The sequence below is a fragment of the Pelophylax lessonae genome (assembly GCF_965119305.1).
Source record: "Pelophylax lessonae genome assembly, chromosome: 9".
In the NCBI taxonomy this organism is placed as follows: domain Eukaryota; kingdom Metazoa; phylum Chordata; class Amphibia; order Anura; family Ranidae; genus Pelophylax; species Pelophylax lessonae.
Window position 1 is genome coordinate 62325316 of NC_138776.1, and position 25583 is coordinate 62350898.

The 25583-nt window shown below is 45.3% G+C and overlaps 1 protein-coding gene across 3 annotated transcripts in view; it reads right to left on the minus strand.

Annotated features, from left to right (window-relative positions):
* DHX32 (DEAH-box helicase 32 (putative)) overlaps positions 1 to 25583 on the minus strand; it is a 186961-nt gene that overhangs the window by 89425 nt on the left and 71953 nt on the right. For all 3 annotated transcript variants that reach the window (XM_082269371.1, XM_082269372.1, XM_082269370.1), the window contains one exon: positions 1529 to 1722. In XM_082269371.1, coding sequence (XP_082125497.1) covers positions 1529 to 1722 — 194 coding nt within the window. The remainder of the gene's footprint in view (positions 1 to 1528; positions 1723 to 25583) is intronic.

The following is a 25583-nucleotide window of genomic DNA, read 5'->3' on the forward strand; positions in this document are numbered from 1 at the left end:
ATACATGAGTCTCCAGGGGGACCCCACCAAAAGTGTTAAACACTGCAAGGGACAACCCTCACTGCGTTGGCAGCATCACCCGGATGCCAGGCACAAGCACCAAGCGATCCTCAGCAGAGAGGGAGAGAACCCCAACAGACTCCCCCCCCCCCCCAGCAGAAACAGGCACCTGCAGCCACCAAGATAATCTGTACTCCCCGCGCAGCAATCAGGAAGTGAAAGGATCCAGGAGTCAGCACCAGGGGATGAGGAGGGGCTCCCATCGCCAAAATCACCACCCACAGGGCTCCACTGTCATGGCTGTCACGATTTTCAAAGGCAAACCACCACAAAATGGCCTCCGGACTACACAAACATGGCCGCCGTGTATAGAAACACACAGGCTACAACAAAATGGCAGCACCAAAAGGCTTACAGGGACCCAAGAGGGAACCCAGGCCTCAAGGACAGACACAGGCAGGATGGGGGGCCCTGGCAGGACAGTCAATCGGTCTGGTCGCCAGGGGTGCACCCCCCATCCTCCATTGCCAGCATAGCGCCCTGCCCCCACCCCAGGAAGTGAATCAGACCACCCAAACAGCCCCAACATATGTGGAGGGGGAGGAGGGGTAGGATGGGGGACAGATGACAAGGGGAGGTGCCTGATAAGAAGGAAGGGAACCTGGGGGTCCGACTGTCCCAAAGAGGGGCCCATGACAACCCCAAAATCCTCCAGGGGGAAAGGAGGGACAGCTACTCACCATACCAGGACGCAGGCGGGCACTGCTCCAGACAGAACCCCTCTCCATCGAAATGGGGGGCTGTCAGCCAGGAGGAACTCTGCGACTCGGGCCAAGACCTGTCGTTTAACTCGCAGGCCAGCCTCCGTCCAGTGGGGCTATGTCGTGGCCGACCTAGTGCGGAACTGAGGTCTGTGCGTGCTCGCTGGCCAGACTGCGGTAACCACTGGATCTAGATTATCCAGCCCGTCGCCCACTCTGGCAGTTAAATGTAGATCCCACAGGAAAAATCCAGGAGAACAAATTTCTATCTAAAAAGAAAAATTTTCAGGACCAAAAGATCCCAGCAAGGAACTAGGTCCTTACTCCTGACTAGGCAGAAAAAAAAACTGAGTGTCTATAGCAGAGAGAGGATGTATACCCCCTGGGACTGCCCATGGGCATAGCCAGACTTTTTTTCTGCCTAGTGTCCTACTCCTGTAGGGGGCAGTATAACCCAATGGTTATGAAGATCTGAAGCTGTGTCCGTCAATGAACAAAAGAGAAATAACGATTTACAATTTTACTTCTTAAAATTACATTAATTTGCTTTAGCTGCCAATGTACTCAATAAAACAATCCAGCTGTGCAGAGTTACTGCTTTTTCTATAACTGATGTACAACAGACACAAATTTCCCAGTGAACAGGCTGCTGCTTTTCAATGACAGTGACTTGCTGGCCACAGAGCTGTTATCTTGTCATCCTACTTCTGCGGTGCGAACTGACAGCTGGACAAGGCACAAGGATGAAATATAGGATCAGCACTAACCTTAAGATAGTCTCGTTAGTACAACAATTCTCAAAAGGCACCACATAGCCAACTTCGTGTCCAATATTGACATCCATTTCATCTGCCACCCTCATCGCGAGCCAGACAGCGGTTTGTTTTTGAACCTGGGTACATATGACCGTCCCGTGTTGATTGTGAACAGATAGGGAGTATTCTGCACACCACTGTGGGATCTAGAGACAAAGAGAGAGAGGTAAGTGGGTACAATAAAATAATCCAGATGTAACCGTTAAAAGGAAATTTAAAGTACATATAACATCTTCCATTCTAAGAATATGCAAATGTGCGCGGAAGAAAAAAAATGCTGAAAACATATTTTAGTGGACAGCAATAAATCCAGAGTGTATGACAGCAAACGTTATGTGCAGAAGAGGGGGGTGAGGGGTACGAGAATGGCCAGTATGCAGGAGAGGAATGCCAAGGGTATGACATTGGGCAGTATGTGTAGGAGAGCAGTGCCAAGGGTATGACATCAGGCAGTATGTGTAGGAGAGCAGTGCCAAGGGTATGACATCAGGCAGTATGTGTAGGAGAGCAGTGCCAAGGGTATGACATCAGGCAGTATGTGCAGGAGAGGATTTCCAAGGGTATGACATCGGGCAGTATGTGCAGGAGAGGAGTTCCAAGGGTAGGACATCGTGCAGTATGTGCAGGAGAGGAGTGCCAAGGGTATGACAGTGGGCATTTTGTGCAGGAAAGGAGTGCAGAAGGTATGACAGCGGGAAGGATGTGCAGGAGTGGAGTGCCAATGGTATACAACTCTCCAAATGTATGTAATTGGACTTTCAAGCCACCCAAATATAACTACAATGTATAAATAAAAAGTTATATTGGAAGTACAAAATCATACGATTAAAAACAAGGCTGACACATTTCTAGAAAAACATTGCCCATCATAACAGGACCCAGCATATTAAAACACTCAAATTCCTGCCTAGGATATAGTACACAGAGCAGTCTTGTGACTATTTATAAAAAGTCCTAGGCGGGATCTGATGTGTTTCAACGTTTCTCTTCCTCAGGGGTTGGAGTAGCTATGTGTATTTACACAGGTTACATAAACAAGAGAAGAACACTGCGCTAATGAGGGGAGCAGCTAGCACCGGAAAAATACAAGCTTCCAGCAATAAATCTATGTGAAAAATAGTGCAGCGCTAGAACACATACAAATATAATACAGTCAACCTAAATTGATAAATTGAGTACAATAAATTTATTTCATAAAAGTTCCAATAAATAAATTGAAAATGTTTCCCGAAGCTGCCGCCTCCGCTCCCAGTCCCCCAGTCTCTCTCTGTCGGGGGAGGGGGTCACAGTTTGACATGCAAACTGTGACCCCCCCCCCCCCCAGACAGAGAGACTGGAGGACCGGGGGACCGGGAGCGGAGGCGGCAGCGTGGGGAGAGACTGACAACGTCACCCCACTGAGCTGGCTGTATGAAAGAGAAGCCAAGGAGGGACCAGGAAGTAACAGAGGACACTCTTCTTCCTTTTTATTGTGATTGGTGACTGTCTGTCTATGGTGATCTGGAGCTCTTGTGGATTACTTTGTTTCGATCGATGTGTCCTGTCGGCTTATCTGGAGAGTATGACCGTGTTCCCAGTGCTGTATTTTGGCCTAGGCCAACAAGGCCCAGGCCTAGTGCAGCACTTTGCAGGGGGGCAGCAAAAAAGCCACCCCCCTCCACCTGAGACTCTATTGGCCACTGCTTGCTAGAACCGCCTCTCTCACCCCCCCTCTCTCACCCCCCCCTCTCTCTCCCTCTCTCACCTCCCTCGCTCTCTCTCACCCCCTCTCTCTCTTTCTATATCCTCCTCCCCTCTCTCTCTCATCCCCCCTCTCTCTCATCCCCATCTCTCTCTCTCTCACTCATCCCCCTTTCTCTCTCTCTCTCATCCCCCCTCTCTCTCTCTTAGATCCCCCCTCTCTCTTGCATCCCCCCTCTCTTTCATCTCCCCTCTCTCTCTCCCTCACCCACCCCCTCTCTTTCTCCCTCCCTCACCCACCCCCTCTCTCTCTCATCCCCTCTCTCTCTCCCTCCCTCACCCACCCTCTCGTTCTCTCTCTCGCCCCCCCCCCCCCATGAGATCTCAGGGGTTCATGCTGGATCTTGTAGTCCCTCAGTTTTGGATGGAGTCGCATCCGTTAAAAAAGGAGTGGGGAAAATTTACATGGGGGGGGCGCCCAATTTCAGTCTTGCCTAGGGCAGCACAAAACCAAAATACACCACTGCGTGTTCCCCTATACTTTGATGGGATACCTTTTTGAACACCTATAATTTAGTGGTCCATACATTCTGGTAAGGAGATCCCTTTACCACCTGGGGTGTGAATTGTTTTCACCAACCTTTTAGTCACCCTTATCTCCCTGTCCGAACTTCTGGCTCCTTTCTGGGAATACTGGCTTTTCTGAAATGCCTGTCATGGACTGTGATGAATTTTTTTAAACATTTTTAATTTATTTATTGGAACTTTTGTGATATAAATTTATTGTACTCAATTTAGGTTGACTGTATTATCATATTTGTAGATATACACAGGTTTTACAAGGAATTAGTCAACCATGACTTAAAAACACAATCCATTTCTCTACCCAGGCCCAACATGGTCGGCAGCTACGTGGGGGGCAGGGGAGCACACAAGAGATCATGGGAGAAGTCCCCAATAGATAACTCGGGTCCCAAGATCCACAAATGTGTGTTCCCCTGATGATGATGCCTTTCCAATTGTAATTGTTTTATATAAATATCAAAGTTATTTTCTGGGTGACTTAAAAATCTCATTACACAAATCTGAAGAGTTCTATGTTACTAGGGATGTTGGCACCATCCAGCATATGCATCTCAAGAACATATTATAAAATGCCGAGGGTATGACAGCGGGAAGTATGTGCAGGAGAGCAATGCAGAGGGTATGAAAGTGGGAAGTATGTGCGGGAGATGTACAGGAGAAGAGTGTGGCGGGTATGATGGCAAGCAGTATATGCAGGGGAGAAGTGTTGAGGGTATGAGCGTGGGCAGTTTGTGGAGGAAAGGAGTGGGGAGGGTGTGACAGAGGTAAAGGGTAAAATGTTGGGTCATTTGTATAGGAGAGGAGTGTAAAAAACGTATAACAGGGGACAGTATGCTCAGAAGATAGGTGCAGAGGGAGAGACGGTAAGCATTATGTGCAAGAGAGGAGAGTGAAGGGTATGACAGTGTGCATTATGTGGAGGAGAGAATTGCGGAGGTTATAAGAACGGACAGCATGTGTAGAAAAAGAGTGCTGAGGGTATTAGACAGTTTGTGCAGGAAAAGGAGTGGGAAGGGTGTAACAGGAGTTTGAAGGGTAGAATAATGGGTAGTAAGTAGAGTGCTGAGGGTATTACAGGGGCCTGTATGAGGGTGGAGGGTATGACAGCCGGTGATATATGTAGGAGGGGAGGCCAGAGGGTATGACAGTGGGCAGCATATGCAAGACAGAAGAGCTGGGAGTATGACGACTGGCGGTATTTGTAGGAGAGGAGAGGGTATGACAGTAAGCAGTATACATGGGGGAAGTGTTCAGAGGGTATGAACAGGACCTGTAGGTTCATGAGAGAACTGAAGAGGGTATGACAGCAAGCAGTTGCAATTAATCTTCTGCACAGAGAATGGTTTCCATACATTGAAATGATCCTTCTCTGGTCATCATAGGTGTGCGCAGTCTATGGCATTAGGGTGTGCACCCCAAAGCTCAAACACATATGTGTGTGTGCATGTGTATATATACTGACAGTGTCCGTAGGCGGAGATTGGTGTCAGGAGGGCAGTGGATGGTGACTGAAGTTTTTTTATTATTTTTTTAAATTATTTTTTAGTTCTATTTTTTTTACAATATTTTTAGGGTATAAACAGGGGGAATCTGCACCACATAGGATGATTAAGGTGTGCCCAGGCACACCCTGTGCGCACGCCTATGCCGGTCATGTCAATGAACTGAACAGATTTTGAAAAAAAAAAAAAGGAATGGATCTCTATATATATATATATATATATATATATATATATATATATATATATATATATATATATATATATATATATTATATGGTAAAACAGGGGAATCTTATTCTCCAACACCTGAAATTCTGGTTCCCCAGGCCAACCCTTTGGGGCACTTTCCATAAAAATGTGTAAGCCTGGCCTGGTAGCTTCAGAAGCCAAGAATATAAAATATAGAGGTTTTATTTAGGCTGGATATGACTCTGATCATAAAAAACATTACTGAGTCACGGTCTTCATAAAGGAGTTGCTGAGATCTTAAGACCTGGCCACTGTCAGCCTGGGGGGAAAACAGAATAGCCAGTGACTGGTCCAGGAATATATTACATGGTCCGAGAACAGACAGACATGACCTCAGGAGACCACATGGAAGCCTCATTCCTGGGAGGTAAAAACACACAGCTAGATGCTGACAGACCTCACCAATATAAGGATGACTTCACTCCTAAATCACATCTACCAGGTGTTTTATAATTCAAAAGCGGAAAATAAGATGACAGACTCAGCATGAGAATATACAAGTCATAGGAAAAGCAGGAAAGGAGCAGAAAATAATATGCAGGTGATGGAACACTCATCAGCTCACCTAATAATAGAGCAAAGAGCCATACAGTACAGTAACCAGAGCAATTTAACTGCAAACTTCTCTACTCAATGCTACTATAAGCATGCTTCTAATTGGGTTACTGCCTGCCATTGTTCTTTGTACAATAATATTACAGGAGGTAAACTAAAAAATAGCTTTCTGGATCACAGTTTGCCTATCTGCATTTGTAAAGAATATTAAATTAGCTTTAAAAAAACTTTTTTGTTTCAATAGGTTTTTAAACACACAGTACATAGACAGGGCGGCACAAAACAGTTACATTATTTTTAAGCTTCTAAAGCTTTTAAAGTAGTAAGGACTACTTTAAAATTGTTACAAAATCTCCCTCCTCAAAAGGGATTACAATAAGGCTGGATTCAGACCTGTGTGTGTCGGGAACGCGTGCAAAATTGTGTGACTTCCCAGCATGCATAGTAATGCACTGCCATTTAGCTGGCACATGGCAGTGCCAGTAATTAATGAATTTTTTAAAAAGAGCCAGACACTTATTTTTTGCATTTCTCACATTAAGCCTGGGTTCACACTATTGCGAACACAGACATTGCATATGATTCGCACTGCATTGCTCTGCAGATCACATGCAATGTCTGTCCAAACTCTCAATTGGATTCGCACAAAAAAGGTGCAGGAACCTTCCCCCCTCCCCCGCACTAGAATCGAATCGCATGGGTGTCAGAATTTACAGTTCGCACTGTGATCTGCGAGCCAATCTAGTGGGTGTCATTAACTTTGTATTGACACCTGCAGAGGTGCGATGCGGGAACTCACACTTGAATGGCACTTGAACCCAGGCTTAGGGCAGCCCATTGAAATAAATGGGCTGCCAGACACATTTAAAGTACACAGAAAACGTGTCCACCCTCAGTCACACCTGTGGGTGTGAACCAAGCCTTATGGCCCGTACACACGATCAGAAAATACCGCTTTCGAAGCGATCGCACAATAATCTAATCGTTCATGCACAGCTTAACGAGACCTGATCACAACAATTAATGCAAAATTATCTGATGGGACAAGCACAAAAAGTTCTCATGCAATACCAGATCGAACAGTTTTCGTTTAAGCAGTACAATTGTCGTTCGAAAAATACAATACAAACATTACATCACTTCCCAATTTTTGTTCTGTAGCTTTAGTAAACTCTTCATTTTCGATATGAGACTATCATGCATAAAAACGGAGAGTCATTCCCCAAATAATCTCATGGTGTGTACCAGGCATTAAGGTGTTAACCTTTGTCATGTAACTGGGTTTCAAATATCAGGTAATAAATGTTCAATGGAAGGAGGAGGGAGAAATTGACTTGAGATCTACTGCTCCTCGACAAGAACTGGCGTAGACAAAACTGAAAAGTCAGACTAAAGTGGGGTACACACTAGTAGAAAATCTGCCGAAAATTCCCGTCCGAGGTAAAATCGTACGATTTTCAACGAAAAAAAAAAACTGAGGGACGAACACCAACATTTTTATCGTCCGTCCTCAGACGACCAATTTTCGTTTAATGTGTATGCAGTACGTCCGCGAAAAATCGGATACGAAAGACCGCGCATGATCTGAAGTTGCCGACGACCCGGAAGTCTAGGAACAAATGTCCAAAAAAAAAAAAAAAAATCGGACGAGAAATTTCGTGAACATTATGACTGTGTTTATGGTGGTTATGACTGCTGAGCATGAGAGAGAAAAAAATCGGAGGATATTTCGTCCGATTTTCGTCAAGTGTGTATGGGCCTTAAAATAATAGGAAAGTATTGGGAGATATGGAGGGTCCTAGGAAGAAAGGTTAGAAACGAGTGTGGGGGGCATTGGAGGGTCAGGGTTGGGTCCTTGTCACTGTTTTTCAGGTTAACAACTATTTAAACCACCTCAATACCGGCCCATTGTAGATATACGTCCTGAGTTTAAAGCTAAATACCGGTGTTATGGCAGCAGATAGCTGCCATAACCCTGGTATTTTTTTTAAACTGCAGGCGATCGGCTTTCCGATAAGGGTGGTCCCAGCGGCGGATTCACCGCGAGATCACCCTCCGGGATGGCGGAAAGGGTGCCCCCCCCTCCCGCCGCGTCCTGGTCCTTTTCCCCGCTGCCGGCGGGAAACGATCGGGTCAAGCTTGCCCTCACTCGACTCTATTGTCTTGGAGGACCGGAGCGACGGCAAACGTCATTGCCAAGCAACCGGCTTAAAAGGTCCCTTTTTTTTTTTGTCTTTTTTTTTTTCCTTTCTATCTTTATTAGTGTACTTGTGAGATCTGAGGATGTTTACATTCCTTATATTAGAAATAAAAATGATCAATTTTTTTTTTTTTTTAAAACTGTGTAAAAATAAAAAATAATAAATAAAATAAATAGTAAAAAAAATTAAAGCGTCCTGTCCCCGTTAGCTCGCGCGCAGAAGCGAACGCACACGGAAACCCCGCCCACATATGTAAACGGTGTTCAAACCACACATGTGAGGCATTGCCGCGATCGTTAGAGCGAGAGCAATAATTTGAGCCCTAGACCTCCTCTGTAACTCCAAGATGGCAACCTGTAGAAATTTTTAAAGTGTCGCCTATGGGGATTTTTAAGTACCAAAGTTCGTCGCCATTCCGTGAGCGTGCGCAATTTTGAAGCATGACATGTTGGGTATCTATTTACTCGGCGTAACATTATCTTTCACATTATGGAAAAAAATTGGGCTAACTTTACTGGATTCTTATTTTTTAATTCAAAAAAGTGATTTTTTTTTCAAAAAAAATTGCGTTTGGAAGACCGCTGCGCAAATACGGTGTGATAAAAAATATTACAATAATCTCCATTTTATTCTCTAGGGTCTCTGCTAAAAAAAAATATATAATTTTTGGGGGTTCTAAGTAGTTTTCTAGCAAAAACAACTGATTTTAGCTTATAAACACCAAATGTCAAAAATAGGCCTAGTAGGCAAGTGGTTAATCAAGGTTCCAACAACATACTTTCGGATCGGATTGGAGATAGTGAGCGATTGAGCCCCCGTTCACACTGGGGCGACCTGACAGGCGACCTGGTCGCCTGACAGGTCGCCATAGGTCGCCTCCCATACAGAAGCTATGGACCCGTTCTAATAGGAGCGACACAAGTCGCTCCGACTTAGAAAAAGGGTCCGGAGCTTCTTTGGGGCGACCCGGAGCGACCTGCATAGACTTCAATGTTATGAAGTCCGTGCCGGCCGCTCCGAGGTCGGGGTGCGAGCAGCGCGCCGCGACCTCTGTGGTAGCCTGGGGAAGTCGGATCGCCCCAGTGTGAACGGGGCCTCAAGGTGTCCAAATTCATTTGAGTGTTTGAGGAACACTGCCACTTTCTCATTGAGGAGAAACCAATTTGTTTTTTGTTTCACTTGGTCAATGTTTGGCCTCCGTGTAATAAAATTTTTAAACAAATGCCTAAAAACAATGAGGGGCCCGTTCCCACAAAGTGGTTGTAAACCCTTACATATACCCAGTGAAGTAACTGGCCTCAGGTGATACACATGTAGCACTACCCCCCTGGGGTAACCTATAGCAACAACTTGACGATATAGCATATTCTAAGTGCTTGGCTCAGTCAGAAAACAGTCCAGGGGTTTTGTTTTTTGTGGATTTATTTTAGAACTGGGATAGGAGAAGGCAGTGGGATACTCCAACTGAATAACTATGCACAATTTGCTGGGACTTCTGGTTAACATCGGATGCGATAAGGCCGCTGCTTCACCTTGCCACTTTAGTGAAGACAGATTTAAGTGAACTGTACTTTATTGTGAATTGCTCTTCAGGGTCCTACTTGGCACCCCCTTTGTCCCTACTCTTCAGGGTTCTATGCAGCACCCCTTTACTCTGACACCCTGTGTGAGCTGACCCCTTGATCCTCTGACTTCACTGGAGTGGTCCCCCTTCCTGGGCAGACCCTTTGGCAAGTCCCCTGGTACTCATGGACACTTTTTTTCTCGGGAAGACTCTGCCAGCAGCTCCACTGTCAGCTCTATTGGATCCTCTGCAGCTCAGCTCCACATCTGGTTCGGTAGGCCGACTACCTATGACCACTTTCCTCATACAGCGGGAGGAGAGACAGCCGTCAGCCTTCTCCTGGGACTCTGCTTCCCACCAAAGACGCCCTGTCACATGTCCCCTTGGCTTTTATGAGCAATCCCAGGATGCACTGCAGGAGTGCCCTCCCACTGGGACTCTCACAAAAACCTATGTGTCACTGGCTGGGTTTCCTCCACTGTCCAACAGGCTCCCCTATTGGATACAGTGGGGACACTTCCTCAGACCCTGAGAATCACACCTGGAAACATGTAACAGGCAACCTAACAAATCAGGCTCCCCTGATAAGCAGAAGAAGCCTAAGATGATTTTACCTAGCACCTACCTAGGAGGGTGCTACACACAGAGATTAAGCAAATCCTCCTATATAGGTTGTACCTGTTTCTCTACAGCGGTCTTTACCCTACATCTATTTAAAGTGCAGAATTTACACAGCTCTGAAATGGGAGGAGAGCTACCGTTACATCAATGAGGAGATCTCTGAGAGCTGATTGGAGGGAAGAGTGGGAAATATCCTTCATATAAGATAGGGCCAGGGACTATTCATAGGATTCAGATATATTGGGCAGACTAGATGGACCAAATGGTTCTCATCTGCCGACACATTCTATGTTTCTATGTAAGGGACACCCACTCCCTTTACACAGCACACAGGAACAGAGCTGAGGCGGTCAGCTAGCTGGAGGTCCCTCCCCTGTCAACATTTTTCTCTTGGTGTCAGGAAAGCTCAACAAAAGTGACTCATCCTTATAGCAGAGGAATGAGGCGGTGGACAGAAATGACTATTAGTACACACTAGTAAAAATATACTTTGTTCATATTTCATTTCTGAGGTTTACAATCACTTTTGGAATCCTGTTGCAGTGTGTCAATGCACACATGTGAAAAACCATAACGGCAAGTGTTAAGGTGCAGGGTTCAAAGACAGCCCATTTACTAGGAATGATTTTTGTATCAGATAAAGGGCAACCCAGTGGTACGTTACCAAGAAAGTGCTGTGCAAACTTTCACATTGTGGCAAGCATTCCAGTGCTCCCCCCCCCTAAGTTCCTCTTTATAGTATCAGCCAAAGTTTTACGTGTGGGGGTAGAGCGCCCTATAACTTCTACCCTTTGGCGGTACCATTCCCCTACGTGATGCATCTCAAAATTACAACAATTATATGGGACTTTAGCTGTACCGCCTAGGGTATAATGAATAAATACAAATCTTGTATGTGCATTTGGTGGCAATAGAAAAGGCTGCCAGGCCTGGGGGAACTACCCAGTCCTTCCAAAAGTTGTTTAACATCCAGCCGGTGTATAGATCCACCCCATCGTTCTTCTCCTCCTCCTACCTTCCCTACTACCCCCCCTTCTCTCCCTTTCCCCCCCCCCACATAACTAACCCCTTTCCTTTCCCCACCCCATCGTTCTTCTCCTCCTCCCTCCCCTACTCCCCCCCCCTCCTTTTCTCCTTTTCCCCTCCACATAACTAACCCCTTTCCTTTCCCTTTCCCCACCCCATCGTTCTTCTCCTCCTCCCTCCCCTACTCCTCCTCCCTCCCCTACTCCCCCCCCCCTTCTCTCCCTTTCCCCTCCACATAACTAACCCCTTTCCTTTCCCTACCCCATCGTTCTTCTCCTCCGCCTACCTCCCCTACTCCCCCCCCCTTCTCTCCCTTTCCCCTCCACATAACTAACCCCTTTCCTTTCCCTACCCCATCGTTCTTCTCCTCCGCCTACCTCCCCTACTCCCCCCCCCCTTCTCTCCCTTTCCCCTCCACATAACTAACCCCTTTCCTTTCCCTACCCCATCGTTCTTCTCCTCCGCCTACCTCCCCTACTCCCCCCCCCTTCTCTCCCTTTCCCCTCCACATAACTAACCCCTTTCCTTTCCCTACCCCATCGTTCTTCTCCTCCGCCTACCTCCCCTACTCCCCCCCCCCCCTTCTCTCCCTTTCCCCTCCACATAACTAACCCCTTTCCTTTCCCTACCCCATCGTTCTTCTCCTCCTCCCTCCCCTACCCCCCCCCCCTTCTCTGACTTTCCCCTCCACATAACTAACCCCTTTCCTTTCCCTTTCCCCACCTCCAGTCCCCTGGGGGTCTGCCCACGAAACGCATTGGCCCAATAAAATAGATTCTAAGGCTAGGAAAGTAACCATGTAACCCTCTTGGATGGCTGATTTGTGGATATATTTTTTAAATAACTTTTTTTTAAACATCTGTGATTTTCTCAATAAAATGTTTTTATACAGAAAATTTGTATTTATTCATTATACCCTAGGACAGAGATGACAAACCTTGGCACCCCAGATGTTGGAACTATATTTCCCATGATGCCAACTACACTGCAGAGTGCATGAGCATCATGGGAAATGTAGTTCCAAAACATCTGGGATGCCAAGGTTCACCGTCACTGCCTTAGGGCTCTTTCACACGGGCGGTCCGATCAGATCCGCCTGTCAGTTTTTTAGGCGGATCTGATCGGATCCTCCATGCAGCTCTATGGGGCAGCGGATGTCAGCGGAGAAACCTCCGCTGACACCCGCTGCCATCCGCATCCGATCCTGTCCGTGAAATCTGGACGGATGGAAACCCTATTTTTCCATCCGTTCAGGAATCGGATCGGATGAGAGCGGACAGGCGGTCCGCTCTCATCCGATCCCCCATAGAGAGCAGCGGGGGCTGTGACACCTCCCTCTCCGCAGTGCAAGCGGAGACGGAGCTGTCATCCGCTGGCTCAGCGGGGATCGCGGATCGATCCCTGCTGAGCAGCACGGATCCACCTACGGAGGCGGACCGTGTGAAAGAGCCCTCAGGAGGTACATCTAAAGTCCAATTTAATTGCTGAATTTTTGAGATGTACCTTTAAGGCCCCTTTCACATTTGTGCGACTTCAAAGTCGCGCAGTTTTACCGCGACTTTGTTGCCGCGATTTTGATGCGAGTTTGACTGGGCTTGAATGTCTTTGGCCTTAAAACGCTTCAAAATCGTGCCAAAGTAGTGCATGGACTAGTCGGTGTTACTTCAAGTCGCACAGATATGAATGGTACTCATTGGAAATAATGGAGAACGACTTATCATGCAATTTTGCAGTCCCAAATCGCATGACAAGTCGCACAAGCGTGAAAGGGGCCTAAAGTATTTGTTTTCCGGTGTTACAAATGTACGGTCAAATAGTCCAATACCACATGTAGTAAGAATTTCAGTGGCAAACACGTAGAACCAACAACAATTCACATGCTGAAAATTTTGCATCAATACTTTTTCCGCTATTTTCTTGTGATTTTATACTAACAATTATAGCCTGCCTGGATACCTAATCCATCAAAGAACAATATGTACCAGTAAGCCACAGTAAACAATCAGCAATTGTCTTTCATGTCTGCACACCACGGCTCTTTACCTTGCCTCGCTCCATATGCCCTGGCATCATTGTACACAACAGTGCCCAGACAAAGACACAGAAATTCTGGGCCATTTATCCGAAGTTTGAAAAACTAAGTTTTAATTAACACTGCCATTACATTACATATTCTTTTTACATTTTTAAATTGATCCCAGCATGCAAAGAACACACTGAGGCAAGGCTCAACATTAGCACAGCAAAGCATCGCCATATGGTAGAATGAAGCCATTACCCATATCAAAATATAAACAAAGAACACAATTTCTGGCTGCATTTTATCCTTTTTTTTTTACATTTTATTTTGAAGGCTTTGCATTTGAAAGCTTAGAACTATTGGTAGATTTAGATTGTTATTGCTGTTGGATAATATGATTTATGTATAGGGACGGGAAAATATTTAAAGTGTAAGTGTCAGGTTCTAGAAACTGGCTATATTAAAGCGGAGTTCCAGCCTTTTCTGTGTTTATTAAAAGTCAGCAGCTACAAAAAGTGTAGCTGCTGACTTTTAAGTCCCCGTTCACATAGGGGCGATCCGATTTGGGGGGGCGACCTCGGAGCGGCCGCCACGGACTTCATAACATTGAAGTCTATGGCGGTCGCCTCCTGGTCGCCCCAAAGAAGCTCCGGACCCTTTTTCTAAGTCGGAGCGACTTGTGTCGCTCCTATTAGAACGGGTTTGCAGCTTCTCTATGACAGGTCGCCTTAGTGTGAACGGGGACTAATAAACACGCACTCACTTGTCCCATGGTCCAGCGATGCGGCTCTCCCTCTGGTCTCGGCGGCGCCGGCATCACTTGTGTGGGCACCTGGTTGTGACAGCTTGCAGCTTCACAGCTGGGTACGCATTGCACATGCGCGAGTTGCGCTGCGCGTCTTGATTGGCCGGCAATCTTCTGGGACCTCTGACATGTCCCAGAAGATTGCAGGGAGGGAGGGGGAGAGGAGAACTTCCGCTCAGGGCGCCGCGGTGCTCCGAGCGGAAGTGGGACCGGGTACCTGTCAAAACTAGGTACCCGTTCCCCCCCAAAAAAATGACATGCCAAATGTGGCATGTCAGGGGGTTAGGACTACCTAAAGCAGAAGTTCCACTTTTGGGTGGAACTCCGCTTTAATGATGCTGAGTGGTGATTAATAGTAAATGTGGTAATCATTTAATCAATCCATGTGTCGCTGTGGGGCAGCTTCCAGGCCCAGGCCATTTACAAGACTCTATGCTTCAGTCCAGGCACCAATCCGAATGCAGAACTAAATCCATCAATTTAACTTTTTCCCAAAACCGGTACAATCAAGGCATGCAGTGAATGATAACGGTCAGAGATGCTTGTGCTCCGATTGGGGATGGCCCCTTCCTGTTCCAACATGACTGCGCACCAGTGCGCAAAGCAAGGTCCATAAAGACATGGATGAGTGAGTTTGGGTGGAGGAATTTGACATCAATCTGATAGAACACCTTTGGGATGAATTAAGAGTGGACACTGTGAGCCAGACCTTCTCTCCAACATCAGTGCCTGACCCCCACAGATGCGTTTCTGGAGGAATGGTCAAACATTCCCATAGACACAGTCCTAAAACTTGTGGGCAGCCTTCCCAGAAGAGTTGAAGCTGTTATAGATGCAAAGGTTGGGCCAACTCCATATTAAACCCTATGGGCTAAGACTGGGATGCCATTAAAGGTCATGGGCGTGTAAAGGCCAGCGTCCCAATACTTTTGGTAATATAGTGTATTACATTTTTGTTTTTGGTTTAAATAAACTTTAGTGTTACTAAACCCAGGAGCCTGCATTCACTATATCTGGTCTCTTACAGTACACAGAACATGGAAATACAATTATTTTAGGAAATATAAACTGCTAAATACCTTTTCTCATCAGAAGTATATACAGTGCCTTAAAAAAGTATTCATACCCCTATTGACTCAGGGGGGTGAATACAAATGCACGCCACACTTGTCAGATATTTATTTGTAAAAAATGTTGAAAACCATTTAGAATTTTCCGTCCACTTCATAATTATGTGCCACTTTGTGTTGGTCTATCACAGCAGTATATAGCAGTCTTGTGACTTCTATCAGTGTCTGGTTAAAGCTTGTAGGAGGAGTTTTCATTCTCCTATGACTATCCAATCAGGCTGCATGATCCCCGATCCTCTGTCTGAACAGTGCCGATTGGCCCTGTGCTGATCACATGCACCCTCCCAAGAAAAAAAAAAAAACTCTCTCTAGCAATACACATCAAACTGAGCATGTGCAGAATGTCCCCAAGGTTCTATACTATCAGGAGATGGGTTGGGGACAGTAAAAGAAGAAGGAGAGGAAACAGTCTTTTTACACAATGCAGATAACCCCTTAGCTTCCACAGTGAGTATAACAAGCATGCTTTCTTGCATATACAGCCTGATTTTTACTGTTGTGGGTTTAGTAACACTTTAACCGGTTCCCGCCCACCCACCGCCTTTTTACTGCGGCAGTGTGGCTCTCGGTTGCGCACCTGCAGCCAGGGGGCGAGCACACGCCGCCGCCGGTGCGTTCCCGCCCCCACTTGGCACCGGGGATGCCGATGCACAGGGCGTGCCGATTGCCGCCTGACACCCGCGATCGCTCCCCGCTGAGAGACAAGAACGGTCAGCTGTTGTAAACACCCCTGTGATCCTGCTATATAGGAACACAGGTCTCTGTGATCATTTCACAAGCCACGCCTCCCACAGTTAGAAACATGCCCCTAGGTACACATTTAAGTGGTTAGTTCCCGTCGCTGGACTCCTCACCTTGTGGGCGGCGCGCGCGCACCGCCCGAGGCTCGCTCCCGCTGTATTCAGTCACAGCGGGAGTCGGGCCAGGGGAGGAGCAGCGGCGAAGCAGCGGTGATCGCCGCTGCTCTTCCCCGATCGTCAGGGAATCTAGTTTGGAGATCCGCCCGCTTGTGTAAACAAAGCGGGCGGATCTCCTAAGTGACAGACAGTGACAGATTGCAGGGTTCAGCATAGCTGAACCTGCGATCTGTCCCTGTGTCACTCAGTCACCTCCCCCCCCACACGTTAGTAAGCACCAGGCATACATTAACCCCTCCCTCTCCAATAAAATTAACCCCTTCCCTGCCAGTGTCATTTTTACAGTAACCGTGCATATATATAGCACTAATTACTGTAGTAATGTCACTGGTTCCCCCAAAAGTGTCAAAAATGTCAGTCAAGGGTCCGATCTGTCCGCCGCAATGTCGCAGTCCCGCAAAAAAAAAAAAAAAAAAAAAATCGCGGATCGCCGCCATTACTCGTTAAAAAAAAAAAAATACCAAAAATTACAGAAATCTTTCCCTTAGTTAGAAAAAGGAATAACTTTTGCGCAAACCAATCAAAATACACTTATTGTGATTTTTTTTTTACCAAACATAGGTAGCAGAAAACAAATTGGCCAAAAATTTTAAAAAATTTTGATTTTTACATTTTTTTGGGGGGAATTTCATATAAAAAAAAATGTGAAAAATATTGTTATTTTTTCAAAATTTACGCTCTTTTTTTGCTTATAGTGCAAAAAGTAAAAATCGCACAGGTGATCAAATACCACCAAAAGAAAGCTCTGTTTGTGGGAAAAAAAGGACGTAAATTTCATTTGGGTACGGCGTCTCACGACCGCGCAATTGTCAGTTAAAGTCGCACAGTGCCGAATCGCAAAAAGTGGCCTGGACGTAAGACAGCAAAATCCTTCGGTGGTAAAGTGGTTAAAGAGGAAAATCTTCCCATCCAGAAGTGGTTAAATGTAGAAAGCGGGCCTAAAACTGACGTCAAAGCCTTAATCGCTAAAAAACCAAATACAGAATTCCCCTCCTTATCCTCCTTCACAGTTTCGTGTTTACTGGTAAATTACAGGTGCTCTTTAAAAATAAAACTACTCCTAGAGAGAATGTGACAAGACAAGTAGATGCATTAGGTACATAAACTCGGTACGATGTAAATCCTGCAGTGTAATCCCTGGAAAAGGGAAATGACAGGCTGATTGCAGCAGCTGCTGTGACAGCGGCCTCTTGTAGTAATCGAAGATGTCACCTCACGCTGGGGACAAGAGACATGCCGCCAAGCATTTCTCTTTTATACACACAAACATCCCCTACACCTGCTAGATACACTGTGCTATCAGCCAGGAAATTTGTTATCAAACCCACGGCTGAGCTGTGTGTGGGCACAAGGGAGGAACGCTACCTCTGGGAACCCCCGCCATTCCCTGTCACTTTGTTTTGCTAAATGTACGAGAGAAAAATCTCTTCTCCCCCTCTGAACGGTTTACAGAGAACACTGAATATTCGCGCTTATTAAGACGACTGCAAACAATTGTGGGGAAAAAAAAAAAAAAACCCAAACTTTTCTTTGCTAAACTTTGTGTGACACGGAGAAGACTTAAAACCTTGCGTAGTGAGAAAGCGGTTGCTACATTCCAAAAAGCTGTAGCTTCACACTGCCTCCATATGCGACGTAAAAGAGCAACATTTACAGGCTATAGACTTTTCATTAAATATTTTGAAGCAGCAGTAAAATCACTTTAACGGCTTCAGCTCCGGAAGGTTTACCCCCCCCCCCCCCTTCATGACCAGGCCATTTTTTGCAATACGGCACTGCGTCACTTTAACTGACAATTGTACGGTTGTGTGATTCTGTACACAAAATAATTATGTCCTGTTTTTGCCCACCAATAGAGATTTATTTTGGTAGTATTTGATTAGCTGGGCGGTTTTTATTTTTTGCGCTATAAACAAACTAGTAAAAGACCGACAAATTTGAAAAAAAAAAAAAAAAAAAAAGATTTGCGCAAAGGTTATAGCGTCTACAAACTATGGCATATTTTTATTGAATTTGTATTTACATTTCTTTACCAGTAATGGTGGCGATCAGCATTTTATAGCGAGACTGCGACGGCGGACAAATAGGAAACTAAGGCTCCATTCACTTATATGCATTTCAAATCGCGGGCAGAATTGCCACGATTCTGCCCGCGATCCTGAACTATTTTGCAAGTAGCGGGCACCCCTGCGATTTCCGCGACTTGCAATGGCACCCCAAACACGGCGCAATTTTGCTGCGGATGTCACCCGATGAATCGTGGTAAAATCGCGCAAACAGAATTGCGGGACAAGAAGTACAAGAACTTATTTTGGGCGACAGGCGTCCCGCGATTCTGTTTGTGTGATTTTATTGAGATTTGTCGGGCGACAATCGCGCCGCGTTTGGGGTGCCATTGCAAGTCACGGGACCCGCGCGGGCGTCCCGTGACTTGCAATGGTTCAGGATCATGCGCAGAAATCGCTGCAATTCTGCCTGCGATCCGAAAGTACTATAGGTGAATGAATTCTAAGTGACACTTTTGATACTTTTTTGGGGACCGGCGACACCAGTGCAGTGATCAGTGCTAAACAGTATGCACTGTCACTCTACTAATGACACTGGCAGGGAAGGGGTTAACATCAGGGGCGTTCAAAGGGTTAAATGTGTTCCTAGGGCGTGCCTGCTGTGTGGGGGGATGCTTTAACTGTGGGAAGACAGAGATCTGTGTTCCTGCTTAGCAGAAACACAGGATCTCGGTCTTCCCTGCTAACAGAACAGCGATCTTCCTTGTTTACATAGTCAGACCCACTGATTGGCTCCCGCTGTGTCCAATCACAGCGGGAGCAGGTACCCGGCGGCGCACGTGCACGCCGCAGACCCAAAAGTGCAAAGTTACGTACCAGTAGGAACCACCACCCCGCAGTACATGTGGGGCGGTCGGCAAGAGGTTAAAAGGTGACGTTTACCTTTACATGAAAAAAAAAAAAAAAAATTCACATCTTTTTGCAGGTAAAAAGATGGATTATTTTTTAAAACAGCATTGCACCTGCGATCAGCAGTCAGGCTCCTGCATACACTGCCCACACCTCTGTTGCCCGTACCTCTGTATGGGCTGTGTGAATAAACAATGAGCATGCTGATCAATGTGCTCGCAGTACAAGTACATCTGCTGCAGTGCTGATGGTACTCTTAGTTTACTCATTCACAAGAAACTGTTAATGAATGACGCAGCTGAGTGGGCATGCTACTTTTACAAAGTGACAGTGGCTGTCACGGTGTTACCGAGTGCCCACGTCCCTTGCCAGAATTTACCCATTAGTCTCTGATCTTTGTTGGAGGAGATTCAGAGGGGAAAACTCCTCGATATATGGTGGGACTGTCCATTGTTATCACCCTTTTGTTCTGCTGTTCGCAGGCACATATCTGATGGTATTGATGTATCTTTCTCACTAAATAATTTTTTGCTCCATCCCTCTCTCTCACTATAAACATAGTGCTCTCCCTCATCTCTCTCAATGCCACAAAGCGCCTTATACCAACTCACTGGAGGATCCTGTGCTTCCCAAGCGAGCAGGACTGGGTTGGCAAGGTGGCGGAGATCATGGAAGCAGAGAAATGGGTTGCCACATGCAAGCGTTTTGACTCTATGGGCCTCATGGCCGAATCATACATCTGGCCCGACCCTGGTCTCCTCCAAATTGGATATTGCCCTGCTAACCTGCATTTGGGCAATTTGTTTAACCAGAACCATAATTAGCGACCTTAGTCTAGTCGTACTTCACCAGCCAACGAACCGGGTGAGATTGCTGATTTGTAGATTTGCTTTAGCGGTACTTGAATATTTTTCACGTCCTATATGTTTCTACTTTATTTTATTTTATGTGTGCCTTAAAGTGGAAGTCCACCTTAACACTAAAATCCCTGCATCTACAGACATCCACGATCTAACACTGACCTATCTAGCCCTGTAAAGAAGAAATCAATATACATACCTTTTTTAAGCCGATCTCACTCGATCCCACGCTGAGCTGTCAGCAGCGGCTTTGCTGTGGAGGTGGGTGCAGAGGACACAGCCGACAACAGAAGCCCCATAGTAAGTCTATGGGTGACGTCACTCCCCATTCATTTCACAATCGTTGTCGGCCGTGTCCTCTGCAGAGCTTCCGCCGCTGGAGACCGCACCGGATTAGCTTAAAAAAAAAAAAAAGGTATGTATACTGATTTATTCTTTACAGGGCTAGATAGGTTAGTGTCAGATCGTAGATGTAGGGATTTTAGTTTATCGTGGACTTACACTTTAACTACTACAAGGTCTTTTTCAATCTGCTACAAGGTCTTTTTCAATCTGCTATGCGAGCCCTCTCTCCCTCCCCCAGAGTTTGAGGAGAGTGTCCACTTTGATCAAATATCTAGGACAGGGGTGGACTTGCAATGGTTATAATGTAACGACTCATCGTGCTACCTTTATCAGGCTTTTTTCACTATTTAGAATGCTGCTCTCATTTTCCCCATTCTTTTTTTATTCCTGTGTCTTATTTACTGTTTTGTATGGCTTAAAATGCAAAATAAAGATTATACAAAAAAAATAAATAAAAAACAAAACAAAAAAAAAAAAAGGGACAAAGGGTGCAAGGTGAGGAGCAAAGTAAAACAAGTGATCATTCGCAGTAGCTATAGGCATTGTGGAGGAATTCATCTTAAAACTTCACAACAGAGGCAAAGAAATCTTTGTTTTTTCCCTATTACTTTCTCTTGCACAAGAATGTTAGCAGTCTGACCGCTAAAGACACAGGAAATGTTTCTAAGCTGTTTGATACATTATTATGCACATGTTAGGTGTTCTTGGTCACAAGCAGAGATTAGCTACTAAGAAGAGTATAGTGCAATTCTATGAGTCTTTAGCATGCCCGCAGTAAATCTGCTGCAGTGGTACTTGTAGTTTATTCATTCACAGGAAACTGTGAATGACCGATGCATGAGTGGGTGCACTACATTTAAACAGTGACAGTAGGTGCAAGGGGAGGAACCGCTGTTCTCAGCTACATAAGGGCCTTAGAGAGCTAGGGGAAGAGACTGGAGGAGGGTGTATTGGCAGGAGGCAGAGAAAGAGCAATACACTGATCGTCCCCTGGCTGAGACAGCAGCACGGCACCATTGGCTCCCGCTGCTGTCAAAGTCAGTCAGCCAATGAGGAGAGAAAGGGGGCGGGACTGGGCTGCGGCTCCATGTCTGAATAGACACAGGGATCTGTAGCTCGGCTCGGGTGCCCCCATAGCAATCTGCTTGCTGTGGGGGCACTCAACAGGAGGGAGGGGCCAGGAGCACCAAAGAAGGACCCAAGAAGAGGAGGATTGGGGCTTCTCTATGCAAAACCAACTTCACAGAGCAGGTAAGTATAACAGGTTTGTTATTTTTAACGTAAGGAAAAAAAAAAAACAGACTTTAGTATCCCTTTGTGTCATTTAATTATAGCCTGTGTTGGTAGGGGCAGGGTTTGTATCTGCATATATATATATATATATATATATATATATATATATATATATATATATATATATATATATATATTAGAGCTGCACGATTCTGGCCAAAATGAGAATCACAATTTTTTTGCTTGGAATAGAAGATCACGATTCTCTGTGTAACATCTTTTACATTATAAAAAATATTGGGATAACTTTACGGTTTTGTTTTATTTTTTTTTATTTTTTTATTCATTAAAGTGTATTAATTGCATTTGAAAGACTGCTGCACAAATACAGTGTGACATAAACATTTACAATAATCACCATTTTATTCTGCAGGGTCTGTGCTAAAAAAAAATATATATAAATGTTTGGGGGTTCTAACTACTTTTCTAGGAAAAATAAACTGATTTAACTTGCAACAAGTGTAGGAAAAAGGTTTAGTCTTTAAGAGGTTAAACTTCCTTCCTCCGGCAGAGGGAAAGAAAAGATACAATGTAATCATTTGTGTTTACAGTTCAGTGGGTTGACTAATGCTGATAGGCTTTTGAGGGAGGCTTTTTTTTGACAGCTGCTCCCTCATAGCTATGTAAAGAATCGAGCAATTGTCATGTTAAGATCGTCAGGGGAAGTGAATCGCGATCTCTATTCTGTTACGATTAATCGTGCAGCTCTAATATATATATAAACATTTTGTTTTTCTGAGGATTTTATGGCTATGACTAAGGCTACATGCCGAAACGCGTAAATCCTGCATTTTGTACTACACTGGCATTAATAAATGTATTCATTGCGGAAGATCAGGCTGCTGGCTTTCCTTTATCTACACATTTGCTCGAGTGCTAGGGAGACACCGCAAGCCAGTGCACTGACCGCTCACCACTTTGGGGAGTTTTTCTACTAAATTAATACACAAAAATGTAGTTTACCTAAACTCAGCCCAACTGAGATTCATTTTTTGGAGGATATGACGGACTGCATGGATCAACCCACTGTCCATACATATCCATTCCATTCAACCTGTTGCCTTCTCTCCTCTCCTGCTCTGCTCATCTCCTACTTCTTCGCTTCCCCTCATCTGCCTCTCTAGTACAATCTTTGTCTTTCCCGCTGAATGCCAAGTGACAGTGCTGCCTATAGCTTATACATATTGTTCTGTGAAGGATTTTTCTGCCTGCAAGCAGTCTGTCAACTTCTGTTGTTCTGTTATGAATGCCTTACCTGCTAGGTTTTCTTGAAAATTGTTAAAATAAAAAAAAGAAAAGAAATGTTCAGACCTTTTTTGTTAGTTTTTACAGCATATGAATCAAGCATATAATAGGATCAAAATAGAAGAAAAACATTTAAATTGGAAAGCACTGTGCTTAATAGTTCGCTATTTTCAAGAAAATACAGATACATTACTTTTTGGAGACGGTTATTTTTTTCCTATCTACAGGCCTAAAACTTTATGAAACATTTCCTTCAGTGTATCTATGGACAGGGAGTACATGTTGGTCATGGACTGGGATTACTATGGCCCAAGTCCCAGTCCCAGGTTAATATGGATCCTCTCAGTGCCGGGGGTAAGGTCATCTAGTGCCCAGGGTGAACATGCCAAATTGCGCTATGAGCTAAGCATGCAGATTAGTGCTCAATTATTTTGGAGAGATGGGAATTTTTGCTAATTTTACATATGCTACCAGCACAATCCCCCCCCCCCAAAAAAATAATAATATTCCTCAAATTTCCCCTCCAAGCACCACAAATCCTCTCCCCCCCCTCCCCAACTCCAAATCCCCCCCTCCAAGCACAAGTTTCCCTCCCCCAATCCCCCATCCTAGCACAACCCTTACCCCCCCCCCTCCAGATTCCAGATTTCCCCTCCTAGCACAAATCCACCCCCCCCCACCATAATACCTTTTCCCCCCATCTTTACCTCCCCATCTCCCCACTCAATACAAATTTCCCCCAGAATCCCCACTCCTAGCACACCTCCCCAAATTTACCCTCTTAGAGCTATTTTTACCTAGGAATTACTACCCAGGAACAGGAAGTGTTGTGAAGGACCGCCTGGCACCCTACACCAAACGGTGCCACCTGTCCTCCAAACCCTTCCAGCAGACTGATCGCCAATATCAGCCCTTTACCCCAAGCATCATATACAGACAAGATGTTGATGTAAAAACCAAAAGGAATCTCTTTTACTGGACAGAAATACAGGCTTTTTTATACACTTCAAAAATAGGGGCAGTCACCACATGAGCAATGCAAACTTTAAACAGCAATCCAATTAACAGCTAAAAGTGATCTTATTAAACAGTAATCTAGTTAACAGCTAGGCACCTAGACGAGCCTTGATTAGTCAGCGAGTGCTCACCCCAGACAGTCCTCCAGCATTCAAGAAGACCCAAGGCTGTCCAAATCATATTAACCAGCTTTCTTTTCATATCAATCTTCTCACTGAGTTTCAAGTTGGCCGAGACCATTATGGCTTCCTATACTGTGAAATGTGGTAATAATATGTCATCTTCCATTATATAACAGTACATCTTCCTGATTGCTCGTAGCTCCCTCAAATATCAGGGCCCATAGTCAGTAAGCAAGAGGCTACCCCAGGGCCGGATTAAGAGCATCATGGGCTTGGTGCTGAGGATTTAGAAGGGCCTTAAGGGCCGCCGTGCCTTGGCATGCACCCAGAGGAGGAAGGGTGCAGCCATGCATGCCTAATTCAACATGGGATGCTGTCTCTGAAGCCCATAAACACATCCATGCATCAGCAACTGTCCCTCCTTGTCCGGCCTTCGTGCTGTGTGGGGAGGTTCTGAGGGAGCTGCCTGGGGAAGCGAGCATAGAAGCCAGACTTCTGTGTTTACAAGTGACAGAAGAGCGGTAACAGTGAATATGGCCAACCCGGGGCCTATATAAAAGGTAGGGGCCTGGAGCTGCAGCTCCAATAGCCCCTACGTTAATCTGGCCCTGGGCTACCCTACAGTCCCCTCCAAAAGCCCCTGTCCCAGTTGGGTCTGTCACAAGTGTATGGTTTGCACCAGAGGAGAAAAAAAAAAATCTGACAAAAAAAAGCCTGGAATAACAAAATCAATGCAGCCACCACATCTAAGGACCGGTAAGCTGCAATGTATTTTTTTATTTTTGTTTTTGATATATTTTATGGCACTCGAAGTTCAAGTTGAAAACTAATGTGGGGGCTAATACTAGCGTAGCAGTCAGGATTGTGCAACACAAGAACTATGACTGAGGCAAAGAATCTAAAAATGCATAAATCATCGACAGGAAGGGGAGTTCTCCCAAGGACTGGTCAGACTAAGTACAGGCGAGGAGAAGATGGAGACACAGAGTGATGTGAAGGAAGGCCAAGGAAGGATATGGAATGAATACATAGAGTTTGGGTAGAGGGACTAAGAAAGATGCAGCTCACAGGACTGACTTCAGCCAGAGTCCTTACAGATGGTAAACTCAGAAAGAAAGAAAAGACATGGAAGATATATTATATGTAAACCCAACATTTCATATTTCAGACGTTACTGCTGTACCATGTACTTTTATGAAAATGTCTCCTCTTATCTTTGTATTGCTTCCTTTTGTGAAATCCTTGGTGTTCCTACTTTCCTATCAAAAACGGACCACACTACACATAAGAGCACAGTATGGTCAGTTTCCTTTTTTTTTGTCAAAAGGTTTATTGAGGAGAAAATAAGTACAGAA